General features: G+C 45.7%; 1 protein-coding gene across 2 annotated transcripts in view; it reads left to right on the forward strand.

Moving 5' to 3' along the window:
- The window catches only part of LOC116978559 (UDP-glucose 6-dehydrogenase-like), a 43,193-nt gene extending 38,309 nt beyond the window's left edge, over nucleotides 1-4,884 (forward strand). For both annotated transcript variants that reach the window (XM_033029782.1, XM_033029784.1), the window contains 2 exons: nucleotides 1,170-1,280; nucleotides 3,365-4,884. In XM_033029782.1, the coding sequence (XP_032885673.1) occupies nucleotides 1,170-1,280; nucleotides 3,365-3,472 (219 nt within the window). In that variant the 3' untranslated portion in view covers nucleotides 3,473-4,884. The remainder of the gene's footprint in view (nucleotides 1-1,169; nucleotides 1,281-3,364) is intronic.
- The last annotated feature ends 8,211 nt before the right edge of the window (nucleotides 4,885-13,095 follow it).

A 13,095-nucleotide genomic window follows, 5' to 3' on the forward strand; every position in this document is an offset into this window, starting at 1 on the left:
CATGATCATATTGAATGGCGGTGCAGGCTCGAAGGGCCGAATGTCCTACTCCTGCACCTATTTTCTATGTATCTATGTATCTATTTCCATGCTGCATCTCGAAACTAAACTAAACTAAATCAGGCAGTGGCCCGATGAGGTGTTAGATTTTCGATCTAGTTTTAGATATCCAGCATGGAAACAAGGCCTTCAGCCCACCGAGTCCACGCCGACCATCGATCACCCGTTCACCTAGTTCTATGTTATCCCACTTTCTCATCCACTCCCTACACACTAGGGGAAATTTACAGAGGCCAATTTTGCTTTAACTCCATCCTTGTCTTTCCAATTTATCTCCTACCCCCCCCCCCCCCCCCCCCCCTATTTAGTTTAAACTCACCCGTGTAGCAGTGACAAACCTGCCTGCCAGAATGCTGGTCCCCCGCCTGTTAAGGTGCAACCTGTTCCTTTTGAACAATTCACCCTTGCCCCAAAACAGATCCCAGTGGTCTAAGAATCTAAATCCCTGCCCCCCTGCCACACATTCAGATCCCCTATCTCCCTGCACGAGGAACTGGAAGCAAACCAGAGATAACCACCCTGGATGTCCTGCATTTCAGCCTTCTTCCGAGCGCTCTGAAGTCACGCTACAGAATGTCTTTCCTCTTCTTCCCAACGTCATTTGTGAGATGTGGGATGTGAAAGGAAACCAGAGCAAACCCACGCAGTCACTGATAGAACTTGCAAACTCCACACACGCACAGACAACACCCAAGGTCGGATCAAACCCGTGTCTCTGTGACTGTCTGCCATTGGAGGTGATGATGGGGAAGGTGGAGAGGCAGGTGGGTGCTAGATCAGGGGGCATTAGCTACAGCAGTACACCAATGGCAGAGGTATTAAAGTGTTTAGTTTATTTGTTTAGAGATACAGCGTGGAAACAGGCCCTGCAGCCCACTGAGACCGTGCTGACCAGCGATCCCCGTACACTAACACTATCCTACACGCTAGGGACAATTTACAATCTTTACCAAAGCCAATTAGCCTACAATCCTGTACGTCTTTGAAGCGTAGGGGGAAACTGGAGCACCCGGAGGAAACCCACGCGGTCAGGGATGTTGAGAAAAACCTGTGATTTGTGGCATGTGCAAATTGCGCGCGATTTCAAGTTAGGCTCCTTATCGTTTCAGGAGCTCGACTATGAAAAGATCTACAAGGCGATGCTGAAGCCAGCGTTTATCTTCGACGGAAGACGTATTTTGGATGGTCTTCATGAAAAACTCCAGCGCATTGGTTTCCAGGTAAGGGAATTGCCAGCACAGTCATGCTCTTCATTGACACCAATGACTGTACAAAGATGCAGAGTGCTGGAGTAACTCAAAGAGTCAGGAAAAGTAATAGGTAACTTTTCCAGTCAAGATCCTTCTTCAGACTGAGTCAGGAGGGAGGGAAACCAGAGGTATGAAAAGGTTCGGAACAAATCAGAGCCGCCACCAATGACCAAGGAAAAGTGGAGCCCACAATGGTCCGTTGTTGGCTATGGAAGAGGTTATAATGACGGGATATATGAATGCGAACAGTGAAACTGGCTGGGCGACTAGAGTGTGGGATAGCCCAGGAGACAGGGAATGCAGGAGTTACTTAAAATTAGAGAAATTAACATTCGTACTGTTGGGTATGCATCTCTGGAGAACATGGATAGGTTGAATTGATAGGGTAAATGTTGCTGGAAAGAGACGATTTATGAGGATGGTACACAAAAATGCTGGAGAAACTCAGCGGGTGCAGCAGCATCTATGGAGCGAAGGAAATAGGCAACGTTTCGGGCCAAAACCCTTCTTCAGACTGATGGGGGGTGGCGGGGAGAAGAAAGGAAAAAGGGAAAAACCTTTTGGGGGGTGAAAAAAGGAAAAAGGGAAAAACCTTTTTTTACAAACCTTTTTCCCTTTTACCTTTCTTCTCCCCGCCACCCCCCATCAGTCTGAAGAAGGGTTTCGGCCCGAAACTTTGCCTATTTCCTTCGCTCCATAGATGCTGCTGCACCCGCTGAGTTTCTCCAGCATTTTTGTGTACCTTTGATTTTCCAGCATCTGCAGTTCCTTCTTAAACACAGATTTATGAGGATGTTACCAGGACTCGAGGGCCTGAGCTACAGGGGAGAGGTTGAACAGCCTAGGACATTATTCCTTGGAGTGCTGAAGGATGAGGGGTGACCAAGAGTCAAGTCAAGAGTGTTTTATTGTCATGTCGAATGGGACAATGAAATTCTTACTCGCTGCAGCACAACAGAATATATGAATATGTAAACATTGTACATAACGGGAGAAAAGAGAAAAAGTTCAATAAGTAACAAATATAGTGCAATAATAATATAGTCTTTTGCAGTTGAGAGCTCAGAGCTTATTCGTTGTTGTGTTTAATAGCCTGATGGCTATAGGTAAGTAGCTGTTCCTGAACCTGGACGTTACAGTTTTCAGGCTCCTGTACCTTCTTCCCAATGGCAATGTTGAAATGAGTGTGTGGCCAGGATGGTGTGGGTCTTTGATGATTTTGGCTGCCTTTTTGAGGCAACGACTACGATAGATCCCTTCGACGGTGGGGAGGTCAAAGCCGGGCAGTGGTCACAACTTTTTGTAGTCTTTTGCGCTCCTGGACATTCAAGTTGCGAGCCAGGCCATGATGCAAGCAGTCAGAATGCTCCCTACTGTGCACCTGTAGAAGTTTAGGAGAATCCTCTTCAACATGCCGAATCTCCGTAATCTTCTCAGGAAGTAGAGTCGCTGATGTACCTTCTTTATAATTGCATCGTTGTGCTGGGTCCAGGAAAGATCTTCGGAAATATGCACGCCCAGGAATTTGAAGTTTTTGACCCTCTCCACCATCGTCCCATTGATGTGAACAGGATTGTGGGTCCTCATCCTGCTCCTACCAAAGTCCACAATCAGTTCCTTGGTCTTACTGATGTCGAGAGCCAGGTTGTAGAGGCGTATAAAATCATGTAGGGAATAGATAGGTTAAATGCACAGAGTCTTTTACCCAGAGTGGGGAAAGCAAGAACCAGGCGACATGGGTTCAACGTGAGAGGTGAAATATTTAATAGGAACCTGAGCAAATTTTTTCTCAAGAAGCATGGTGGGTGTATGGAATGAGCTGCCAGAGGAGGGAGTTGAGGCAGGTACAATAACAATATTTAAAAGTCATTTGGACAGGTACATGGATAGGACGGGTTTAAAGGGATATGGGCCAAACGCAGGCAGGTGGGACTAGTGTTCATGGAACATGTTGGCAGTCTGGGCAAATTGGGACAAAGGGCCTGTTTCTGTGCTGCAAAACTCTCTATCTGCAGTTTCTTGCATCTGAAAACATTGGTGTTTTCTGTTAACAGGTGGAAACCATTGGAAAGAAGGTGACTGAACTAATTCCCTTCACTGCAAGTAAGGAGACTTCAAGGAATGATTTGCAAGCCCCAGCAGCCAAGAAACTAAAGATTTAATGTCCTCTGTGGCATTCTATACACGCAATATGTTTTCTATTAAATATTTACCATGCAGCCATTGTGCTTCGAACACTAATTATAATGAAATTAAATACACTAGAGGTTATAGGTAGATTTTTTTTTTAATTCACCAAGGGCTTTGTCAACTGGGCTAGTTTTAAGTCTTTTGATTTGGAAGAGTTTTGTACTGTACTGTATAAACATGTATGTACTGTATAAACATGGTCTGATTCATTAGATCAATTATTATATTAACTGTCCGGACTTTTCAATGAATTGGGGAAGGAGGAATAGAAGTTAGTCAAAGAGTCATACAACGTGGAAACAGGCCCTTCGTCCCAACTTGCCTATGCTGTCTACACTAGTCCCACCTGCCCACATTTAGCCCATATCTCTCCAAACCTTTCCTGTCCATGTACCCGTCCAAATGTCTTTTAAATGTTGCTTTAGTACCCCTGCCACGACTACCTTCTCTGCCAGCTCGTTATGTGTGCCTACCACCATCTGTGTGGAAAAGTTGCCCCTCAGGTTCCTCTTAAATCTTTTCCTTCTCCCCTGAGTCCCAAATAATGATGCAAGGTCATCTTTCATTCTTCTAAAACTGTGGAGAGCAGGATCGCAGTCGCTTTCATGGTGCTTGGAGATCTCGTCAGGTCAGGCAGAATCTCGGGAGGGAAATGGACAGTCGACGTTTCGGATCTGGACCCTTCTTCTGACTGTTCTCAATCTTTCTCAGCAAGATACAAGGTGGTAGAGCTGCAGCCTCGCAGCACCAGACAACGGAGGTCAATCCTGACCTCAGGTGCTACGTGTTTGCACGTTCACACTTTGACTGCATGGGTTTCCTCCGGATGCTCTGGTTTCCCGACGCATCCCAAAGACGTGCGGGTATGTCGGTTAATCGGCCCTCTGTAAAAGTGTGTAGGGAGTGGATGCGACAGTGCGATAACATAGAACTAGTGTGTGAACAGATGATTGCCGTGGACTCGATGGGCCGAAGGGCCCGTTTCCATGCTGTATCGTTCAATCAATCAATCAGATTGCATTTTTTTTTTAAGTGGTGTCGTGAGAATTAGGGTTTCCTGGCCTCACTAACAATTCAAAAGACACATTAATTCACATCATGATTCTTTGTTACCGATTCATGGGAAAATGCCAATATAAATATGATGTGTATGAAATGGAAGTGAAAATGGCTGTGAAACACAACGACAATATTTGTAATGTTTTCTCTTATTCTGGGCATTAGTTGTTACTGAAAATGTTTTATGCATATTCCTGAAATATAACCAAATTTTTAAACAAGTTTTGGGCCAATGTTTCATTTTTTGCACAATTGTTATTGTAGTTGATGCAGTTCTTTGATAATTGAAGCATAATTTGAGCAATAAATCACCTCTGCCCCTCAATTTAGATTCATATTGTTCTTTTAATGCAACGTGTACCGAGATACAATGAAGATCTTTGTTTTTCACCCTGCATACTATCTGAGCATAATCGTAGCACACATGAGAAAAATAGATAAGCAGCAAAATAAACAGAATGCAGAATACAGTTTCAGTTTAGTTTAGTTGTCACCGGTGCCGAGGTACAGTGAAAAGCTTTTGTTGCGTGCCAACCAGTCAGTGGCAAGACAGTACATGATTACAATCAAGCCATTCACATCGTACAGATACATGATAAGGGAATAAAGTTTAGTGCAAGATAAAGCCGATTACAGCTACAGAAAAAGCGCAGATTTTTTAAAAGTGCTTGGTCCTCAATGAGGTAGGTTGGAAGATTGGGAATGTATCCCCAGCATGTATGCTACAGGGCAGCACAGGGGTGCAACTGTAGAGTTGCTGCCTTACAGCGCCAGAGAGCCGAGTTTGATTCTGACCTCGAATGCTGTGTTTGTGTGGAGTTTGCACATTCTCCCTGTGGCTGCATGAATTTCTTCCGGGTGCTCTGGTTTCCTCCCACATCCCAATCACGTGCAGTTTGTAGGATTATTAGCCCTCTATAATTTGCCCCTAGTGTACAGATGCGAAAGTAAGATAACATAGAACTAGTGTGACCAGGTACAGCACAGACTCGATGGACCGAATGACCTGTTTCCAAGCTGTATCTCTAAACTAAAGATATGGTTTAGTTTCCGTTTCATGATTGTTACGTGTTTAGCTACAGTGAAAAGCTTTTATTTGCATGTTATCCATTCAAATTAGAAAATTTACATAAATCCAATCAAGCCAAAGTCAAGTACAATAGATAGAGCAAAGGGAAATACAGCGTAGAAACAGGCTCTTCAGCCCATCTTGCCCACACCAACCAACATGTCTCATCTACAAGAGTCCCACCTGCCTGCGTTTGACCCATATCCCTCTAAACCTATTCTATCCATGTACCTGGCTAAATGTTTCTTAAACATTGCGATAATACCAGCCTCACTACCTTTCCTCGCAGCTCGTTCCATACACCTGCCAACCTTTGTGTGAAAGTTACCCCTCAGGTTCATATTAAGTCTTTCCCCTCACTTGAAACCTATGTCCTCTCGTTCCTGAGAGTGTTCTTCCGTTCGAGGGCCTAAAACATCGGGCCACCATGCGGCGACTGCGGAAGCCTCATTAGGCCCCGACCACGGGTGAACAGAGGAAGAGGACTGAACTTTGGTGCCTTCCCTCACAGTGGCAAACGTTGATTCCGCTGTGGGGAGATGTTTTTTATGTTTTATGTTAAACTCTAAAGTGTTGTGTTTATCTTCAGATTCAGATTCAGATGCAGATTCAACTTTAATTGTCATTGTCCGTGTACAGTACAGAGACAACGAAATGCATTTAGCATCTCCCTGGAAGAGCGACATAGCATATGATTTGAATAAATATTCACATTAGCATATATACAGACATAGTGTTTTTCCTGTGGGAGGAGTGTCCGGGGGGGGGGGGGGTGATTGGCAGTCACCGAGGTACGTTGTTGAGTAGAGTGACAGCCGCCGGGAAGAAGCTGTTCCTGGACCTGCTGGTCCGGCAACGGAGAGACCTGTAGCGCCTCCCGTATGGTAGGAGGGTAAACAGTCCATGGTTGGGGTGAGAGCAGTCCTTGGCGATGCTGAGCGCCCTCCGCAGACAACGCTTGCTTTGAACAGACTCAATGGAGGGGAGCGAGGAACCGGTGATGCGTTGGGCAATTTTTACCACCCTCTGCAATGCCTTCGAATGTGTCGGAGACAGAGCAGTTGCCATACCATACTGTGATACAGTTGGTAAGGATGCTCTCGATGGTGCAGCGGTAGAAGTTCACCAGGATCTGAGGAGACAGATGGACCTTCTTCAGTCTCCTCAGGAAGAAGAGACGCTGGTGAGCCTTCTTGATCAGAGTTGAGGTATTGTGGGTCCAAGAGAGGTCATCGGAGATGTTAACACCCAGGAACCTGAAGCTAGAAACACGTTCCACCTCCGTCCCGTTAATGTGGATGGGGGTGTGCGTGCCGCCCCTGGACTTCCTGAAGTCTACAATGAGCTCCTTGGTCTTCTTGGAGTTAAGGGCCAGGTTGTTGTCAGCGCACCATGCTGCTAAGTGCTGGACCTCCTCCCTGTAGGCCGACTCATCGTTGTTGCTGATGAGGCCAGTCACCGTTGTATCATCTGCATACTTGATGATGGTGTTAGTACCATGTACAGGTGTGCAGTCATAGGTGAAGAGGGAGTAGAGGAGGGGGCTCAGCACACAGCCCTGTGGAACGCCGGTGTTCAGGGTGAGGGTTGAAGAGGTGTGCTTGTCTAACCTAACTGTGGTCTGTTGGTTAGAAAGTCCAGTATCCAGTTGCAGAGGGAGGGATCGATGCCCAGGTTACCGAGTTTGGTGATCAGTTTAGATGGTATAATGGTGTTGAATGCTGAGCTGTAATCGATGAACAGCATTCTTACGTAAGTGTCTCTGTTGTCGAGGTGGGAGAGGGCGGAGTGAAGTGCCGTTGAGATGGCATCCTCCGTACTCCTGTTCTTGCGGTAGGCAAACTGATAGGGATCCAGTGTGGGGGGTAGGCAGCTTTTGAGGTGTGCCAGGACCAGCCTCTCGAAGCACTTGGTGATGATGGGGGTAAGTGCAACTGGGCGGAAGTCGTTGAGGCTTGCCACAGTGGAGTGTTTTGGCACTGGCACGATGGAGGTGGTTTTAAGGCACGTGGGGACAACTGCTTGGGCAAGTGACAGGTTGAAGATGTCAGTCCAGACGTCTGTCAGCTGCGCAGCACAGGCCCTGAGCACGCGCCCGGGGATGCCGTCAGGGCCAGCAGCCTTACGTGCATTAGTCCTACTCAGTGCCACGTTTACGTCGTAGGGGGTGAGTGTGAGGGGTTGGTGATCGGCAGGTAGCACAGCCTTGATGGCTGTCTCTAGATTGTCCCTGTCGGAGCGGCCATAGAAGTGATTAAGCTCCTCAAGGAAGGAGGCGTCGCTGGATGTGGGGGTGGTGTTGGTGGGTCTATAGTCCGTGATGGCCTGGATGCCTTGCCACATGCGTCGGGGGTCGGAGTTGTTGTTGAAGTGCTCCTCAATCCTGAGCTTATGGCAGTGCTTGGCCTTCTTGATGCCCCTCTTCAGGTTAGCCCTGGCTGAACTGTAGGCTCGAGCATCGCCTGACCTGAAAGCGGTGTCCCGTGCTTTCAGCAGTAGCCTGACCTCGCTGTTCATCCATGGCTTCTGATTCGGGAATATGGTCACCTGTTTGAGGGAGGTGACACTATTGATGGTGGAGTTTATAAAGTCCAGAATAGAGGATGTGTAGGAATCAATGTCCGTGTGGGAATCAAGGGTGGCCTGGGCTGCAAACGCCTTCCAGTCAGTGTTTCCAAAACACTGCTGAAGTGTAAAGTCCGCCTCCTCTGACCAGACTTTAACTGTCCTCACAGTTGGTTTAACCCGTCTGATGAGTGGGGAGTACTTAGGGAGCAGGAACAATGAGACGTGATCAGACTGACCAAGGTGGGGGAGGGGGATGGCTTTGTAAGCTTCAGCCATGTTCGCTCCATAAATGCTGCTGCACCCGCTGAGTTTCCCCAGTTATTTTGTGTACCTTTGGTGTAGACTTTGTCCAGTGTCTTGTCATCTCTAGTGGGGAAGGAGATATGTTGGTGGAATTTGGGGAGTACAGTCTTCAGGTTAGAGTGATTGAAGTCACCTGCAACAATGAAGGCTGCCTCGGGGTTGTGCGTCTGTTGATTGCTAATGGATAATCATCTTATTTGTGTGCTGATGGTAACTCATATTTCACTGCACCAATTGGGTGTTTGTGACAATAAATGTCCTTTGTCCCTACTCTGAGCAAGAGACTGTGCGTTTACCCAATCTATTCCTGTACACTAGAGTTCAGTATATAGTTCTTGGAGCCAGGCAGGGATCTGATAGCAACAGAAAATAAGCTGTTCTTGAATCTGGTGGTGTGTGTCTGTTAGAGGGGAAGAAGCTGTTCCTGAGTGGTGAGCGATTTCAAACATCTGCCGTCGGGAGAGGGGAGAAATTCAATGAATGGGGTGGACAAGAATTTGATTACGTTGGCTACTTTCCCGAGGCAGTGTGAAGTATAGAAGGTCAATTTCTTGTGCCCGTGGACTGATCTGTTGACATGATTATCTCTGATGCATCCTGATAACGCCACAGACCAGGGTTCGATCCTGACTAGGGGTGCTGTCTGTATGGTGTTCGTACATTCTCCCCGTGACTGCGTGGGTTTTCACTGGGTGCTCCGGTTTCCTCCCACATTCCACACTCCAAAGACATGCAGGTTTGTAGGTTAATTGGCTTCGGTAAAATTGTAAATTGTCCCTAGTGTGTAGGGTGATCGCTGGTTGGTGTGAACGTGGTGGACCAAAGGGCCTGTTTCTGCACAGTATCTCTAAAGTCTAAAATTTGTAAGAATAATTGGAGACTCAGAGGTGCTGGGTATATGGAAGAGCTGCCAGAGGAGGTAGTTGAGGCAGGTATAACAATAACATTTAAAAGTACATGGATAGGAAATGTTTAGACAATGGGTGCAGGAGTAAGACATTCGGACCTTCGAGCCAGCACCGCCATTCAATGTGATCATGGCTGATCATCCACAATCAGTACCCCATTCCTGCCTTCTCCCTATATCCCCCGACTCCGCTATCTTTAAGACTCTATCTAACTCTCTCTTGAAAGCATCCCGAGAACCGCCTTCTGAGGCAAAGAATTCCACAGACTCACAACTCTCTGTGTGAAAAAGTTTTTCCTCATCACCGTTCTAAATGGCTTACCCCTTATTCTTAAACTGTGGCCCCTGGTTCTGGACTCCCCCAACATCGGGAACATGCTTCCTGCCTCTAGCGTGTCCAAGCCCTAAACAATCGTATATGTTTCAATAAGATTCCCTCTCATCCTTCTAAATTACAGAGGTTACAAGCCCAGACGCTCCCATCTTTCAACATATGACAGTCCCGCCATCCCAGGAATGAACCTGGTGAACCTACCCTGCACTCCCTCAATAGCAAGAATGTCCTTCCTCAAATTTGGAGACCAAAACTGCACACAATACTCCAGGTGTGGTCTCACTAGGGCCCTGTACAACTGCAGAAGACCCTCTTTGCTCCTATACTCGACTCCTCGTGTTATGAAGGCCAACATGCCATTCTCTATCTTCATTGCCTGCTGTACCTGCATGCTTAATTTCAGTGACTGATGAACAAGGACCCCCAGATCCTGTTTTACTTCCCCTTTTCTCAACTTGACACCATTTAGATAATAATCTGTCTTCCTGTTTTTGCCACCAAAGTGGATAACCTCACATTTATCCACATTAAACTGCATCTGCCATGCATCTGCCCACTCACCCAACCCGTCCTAGTCACCCTGCATCTTCATACCATCCTCTTCACAGTTCACATTGCCACCCAGCTTTGTGTCATCTGCAAATTTGCTAATGTTACTTTTAATCCCATCATCTAGATCATTAATGTATATTGTAAATAGTTGCGGTTCCAGCACCGAGCCTTGCGGTACCCCACTAGTCACTGCCTGCCATTCTGAAAGGGACCCGTTAATCCCTACTCTTTGTTTCCTGTCTGCCAACCACTTCTCTATCCATGTCAGCACTCTGCCCCCAATACCATGTGCCCTAATTTTGCCCACTAATCTCCTATGTGCGACATTATCAAATGCTTTCTGAAAGTCCAGGTACACTACATTCACTGACTCTCCCTTGTCCGTTTTCCTAGTTACATCCTCAAAAAATTCCTGAAGATCAGTCAAGCATTATTTCACCTTCATAAATAATGCTGACTCGGACTGATCCTGCTACAGCTATTCAAATGTGCCGCTATTTCATATTTTATAATTAACTCCAGCAGCTTCCCCCCCACCGGTCAGGCTAACTGGTCTATAATTCCCTGTTTTCTCTCTCCCGCCTTTCTTAAAAGTGGGATAACATTAGCTACCCTCCAATCCACAGGAACTGATCCTGAATCTATAGAACATTAGAAAATGATCACTAATGCATCCACAATTTCCAGAGCCACCTCCTTAAGTGGCATAGGGTCCAAATGGGATCACCTTAAGGTCTTTATTGTATTGTATTGTATTGTATTGTATTGTATTGTATTGTATTTTAATGACCACACAGCCAGGCTGGTGGAATTTGTTTTCAGTACAGCTCGGTACAGGTTCCAACATCAAACATTAAACTTGTAACATAGATATACATACAAACAGACACATTTCATAATACATAAGGGCCATGCTTATTCGTATTTCCTCACCGTACAAAGTTTAAAAAGTTAATTGCAGTGGGAATGAAACTGTTTTTGAAGCGGTTTGTTTTGGAGGCAATTGACCTGTAACGCCTCCCAGAGGGCAGTAGCTGAAAGGCATAGTGTGCAGGGTGAGTGGGGTCAGAGATGATCTTGCGGGCTTTGTGAAGTGTCCGTTTGTGGTAAAGTGATTCAAGGGATGGTAGGGGTAAGCCAATAATTTTGGATGCTCTGTTTATGATGCGCTGTAATTTCTTCCGGACTTTATACTTTAGACTGTAGAGATACAGCGTGGAAACAGCCCATCGAGTCAGCGCCAACCAGTGATCACCCCCGTACACTAGCACTATCCTACACACTAGGGACTATTATAATTTTACCAAAGCCAATTAACCTGTACGTCTTTGGAGTGTAGGAGGAAACCAGAACACCTGGAGAAAACCCACGCGGTCACAGGGAGAACGTACAAATCCCATACAGACGGCACCCTTAGTCAGGATCTAATCCACGTCTCTGGCGCTGTGAGTCAGCGACTCTACTGCTGCGCCACTGCGCTGCTGCAGCTGTTATTAGGCAACTGATCCATCCTATCACCAACTAGAGCGGTCCTAACCTCCAATCTACCTCATTGGAGAGCCTCGGGCTATCTTTAATCGGACTTTACTGGACTTTATCTTGCACTAAACATTATTCCTTTATCCTGTACCTGTACACTGTGGACGGCTTGAAAGTAATCATGTATCATCTTTCCACTGACTGGATAGCACACAACTAAAAAGCTTTTCACTGCACCTCAGTACATGTGACAATAAACTATAATTAAATTAGATCCTTCCACCACCCTTACTCTCTGGAGCTAAATTCCTTTTTCAAGTACTTACCTAAACTGCATCCACCTCACATATAGAGCTCCTCACACTAATAAACCTATGCACTTAATACATTACTTCTCTCTAAATTGGTATTTTATCCCATTTAAATGTTTAACAATTTTGAATTCTGTTAAACACGTCCTTCACGTAAGAATCTTAGGTCTTAAAATGGTGCAATCTACCAACCTGCCGGAATAGCAATGTTAATTGTACACAGGTGACATTGATTAATAGCAATTATATTCAAATGATGAGCATTCTATCCATTAATGTGACAGATAGAGAGTGATAAATGGGGGTGAAAATAGAGTGTTAGGAAAATGTAATTGTCATATTCAGGAGTCTGAAGAAGAGCTTGCATATGCTTGCACAGGTGAAAGATTTTGAGATTTTATTCTTTTGCATTTGTTAATTCTGGCCAAATTGGAGATGCCAAGACACTAAAATTGAGTAAAGGCTTCTGGGCTGCTAGGCCATTTGGTCAATTTAAATGTGCCTTCTGCAGAAATGGGACAAGCTGCAGAATGGTGCCAGCTTGTCTAGAGCCTATATAAGAGTTGCAGGGAATGAATGGAACATCTGCAGATTATGACAATTAGGTGTAAATTGCATGAAACGGATTGGGTGAATGCAAACACATTTGTAAATATTACAAAGCTTTACTTTGCTAGATGTTGATTGGGTTAAGTGTTAGGCCTTGTCTGGGTTGCTTGAATATTCAGGCACATGTTGCATAACTCATCTTCTGGGAGAACTCTTAGGACTGCGTGACCTTGTGGAGTGTCTCTGCTTGCACGAGGCTACGAGGGCTTGGCCAGGCAGATACAAAGATCGAACCCGCGGTGGTTAGATATAGTAATGGGGAACTGTTATTGTGTTTTTCCAAACTAAAGTTTAGATGCGCAAGTGCTTAACTCAGTATTTTATTGACTGAAACTAGACTGGGGGAAGCTTGGAATGAGCTATTTACATGTTGACCTGATTTAATTGCATTATGCTCCATGAGT

This window comes from Amblyraja radiata, chromosome 11, assembly GCF_010909765.2.
Source record: "Amblyraja radiata isolate CabotCenter1 chromosome 11, sAmbRad1.1.pri, whole genome shotgun sequence".
Classification (NCBI taxonomy): Eukaryota; Metazoa; Chordata; class Chondrichthyes; order Rajiformes; family Rajidae; genus Amblyraja; species Amblyraja radiata.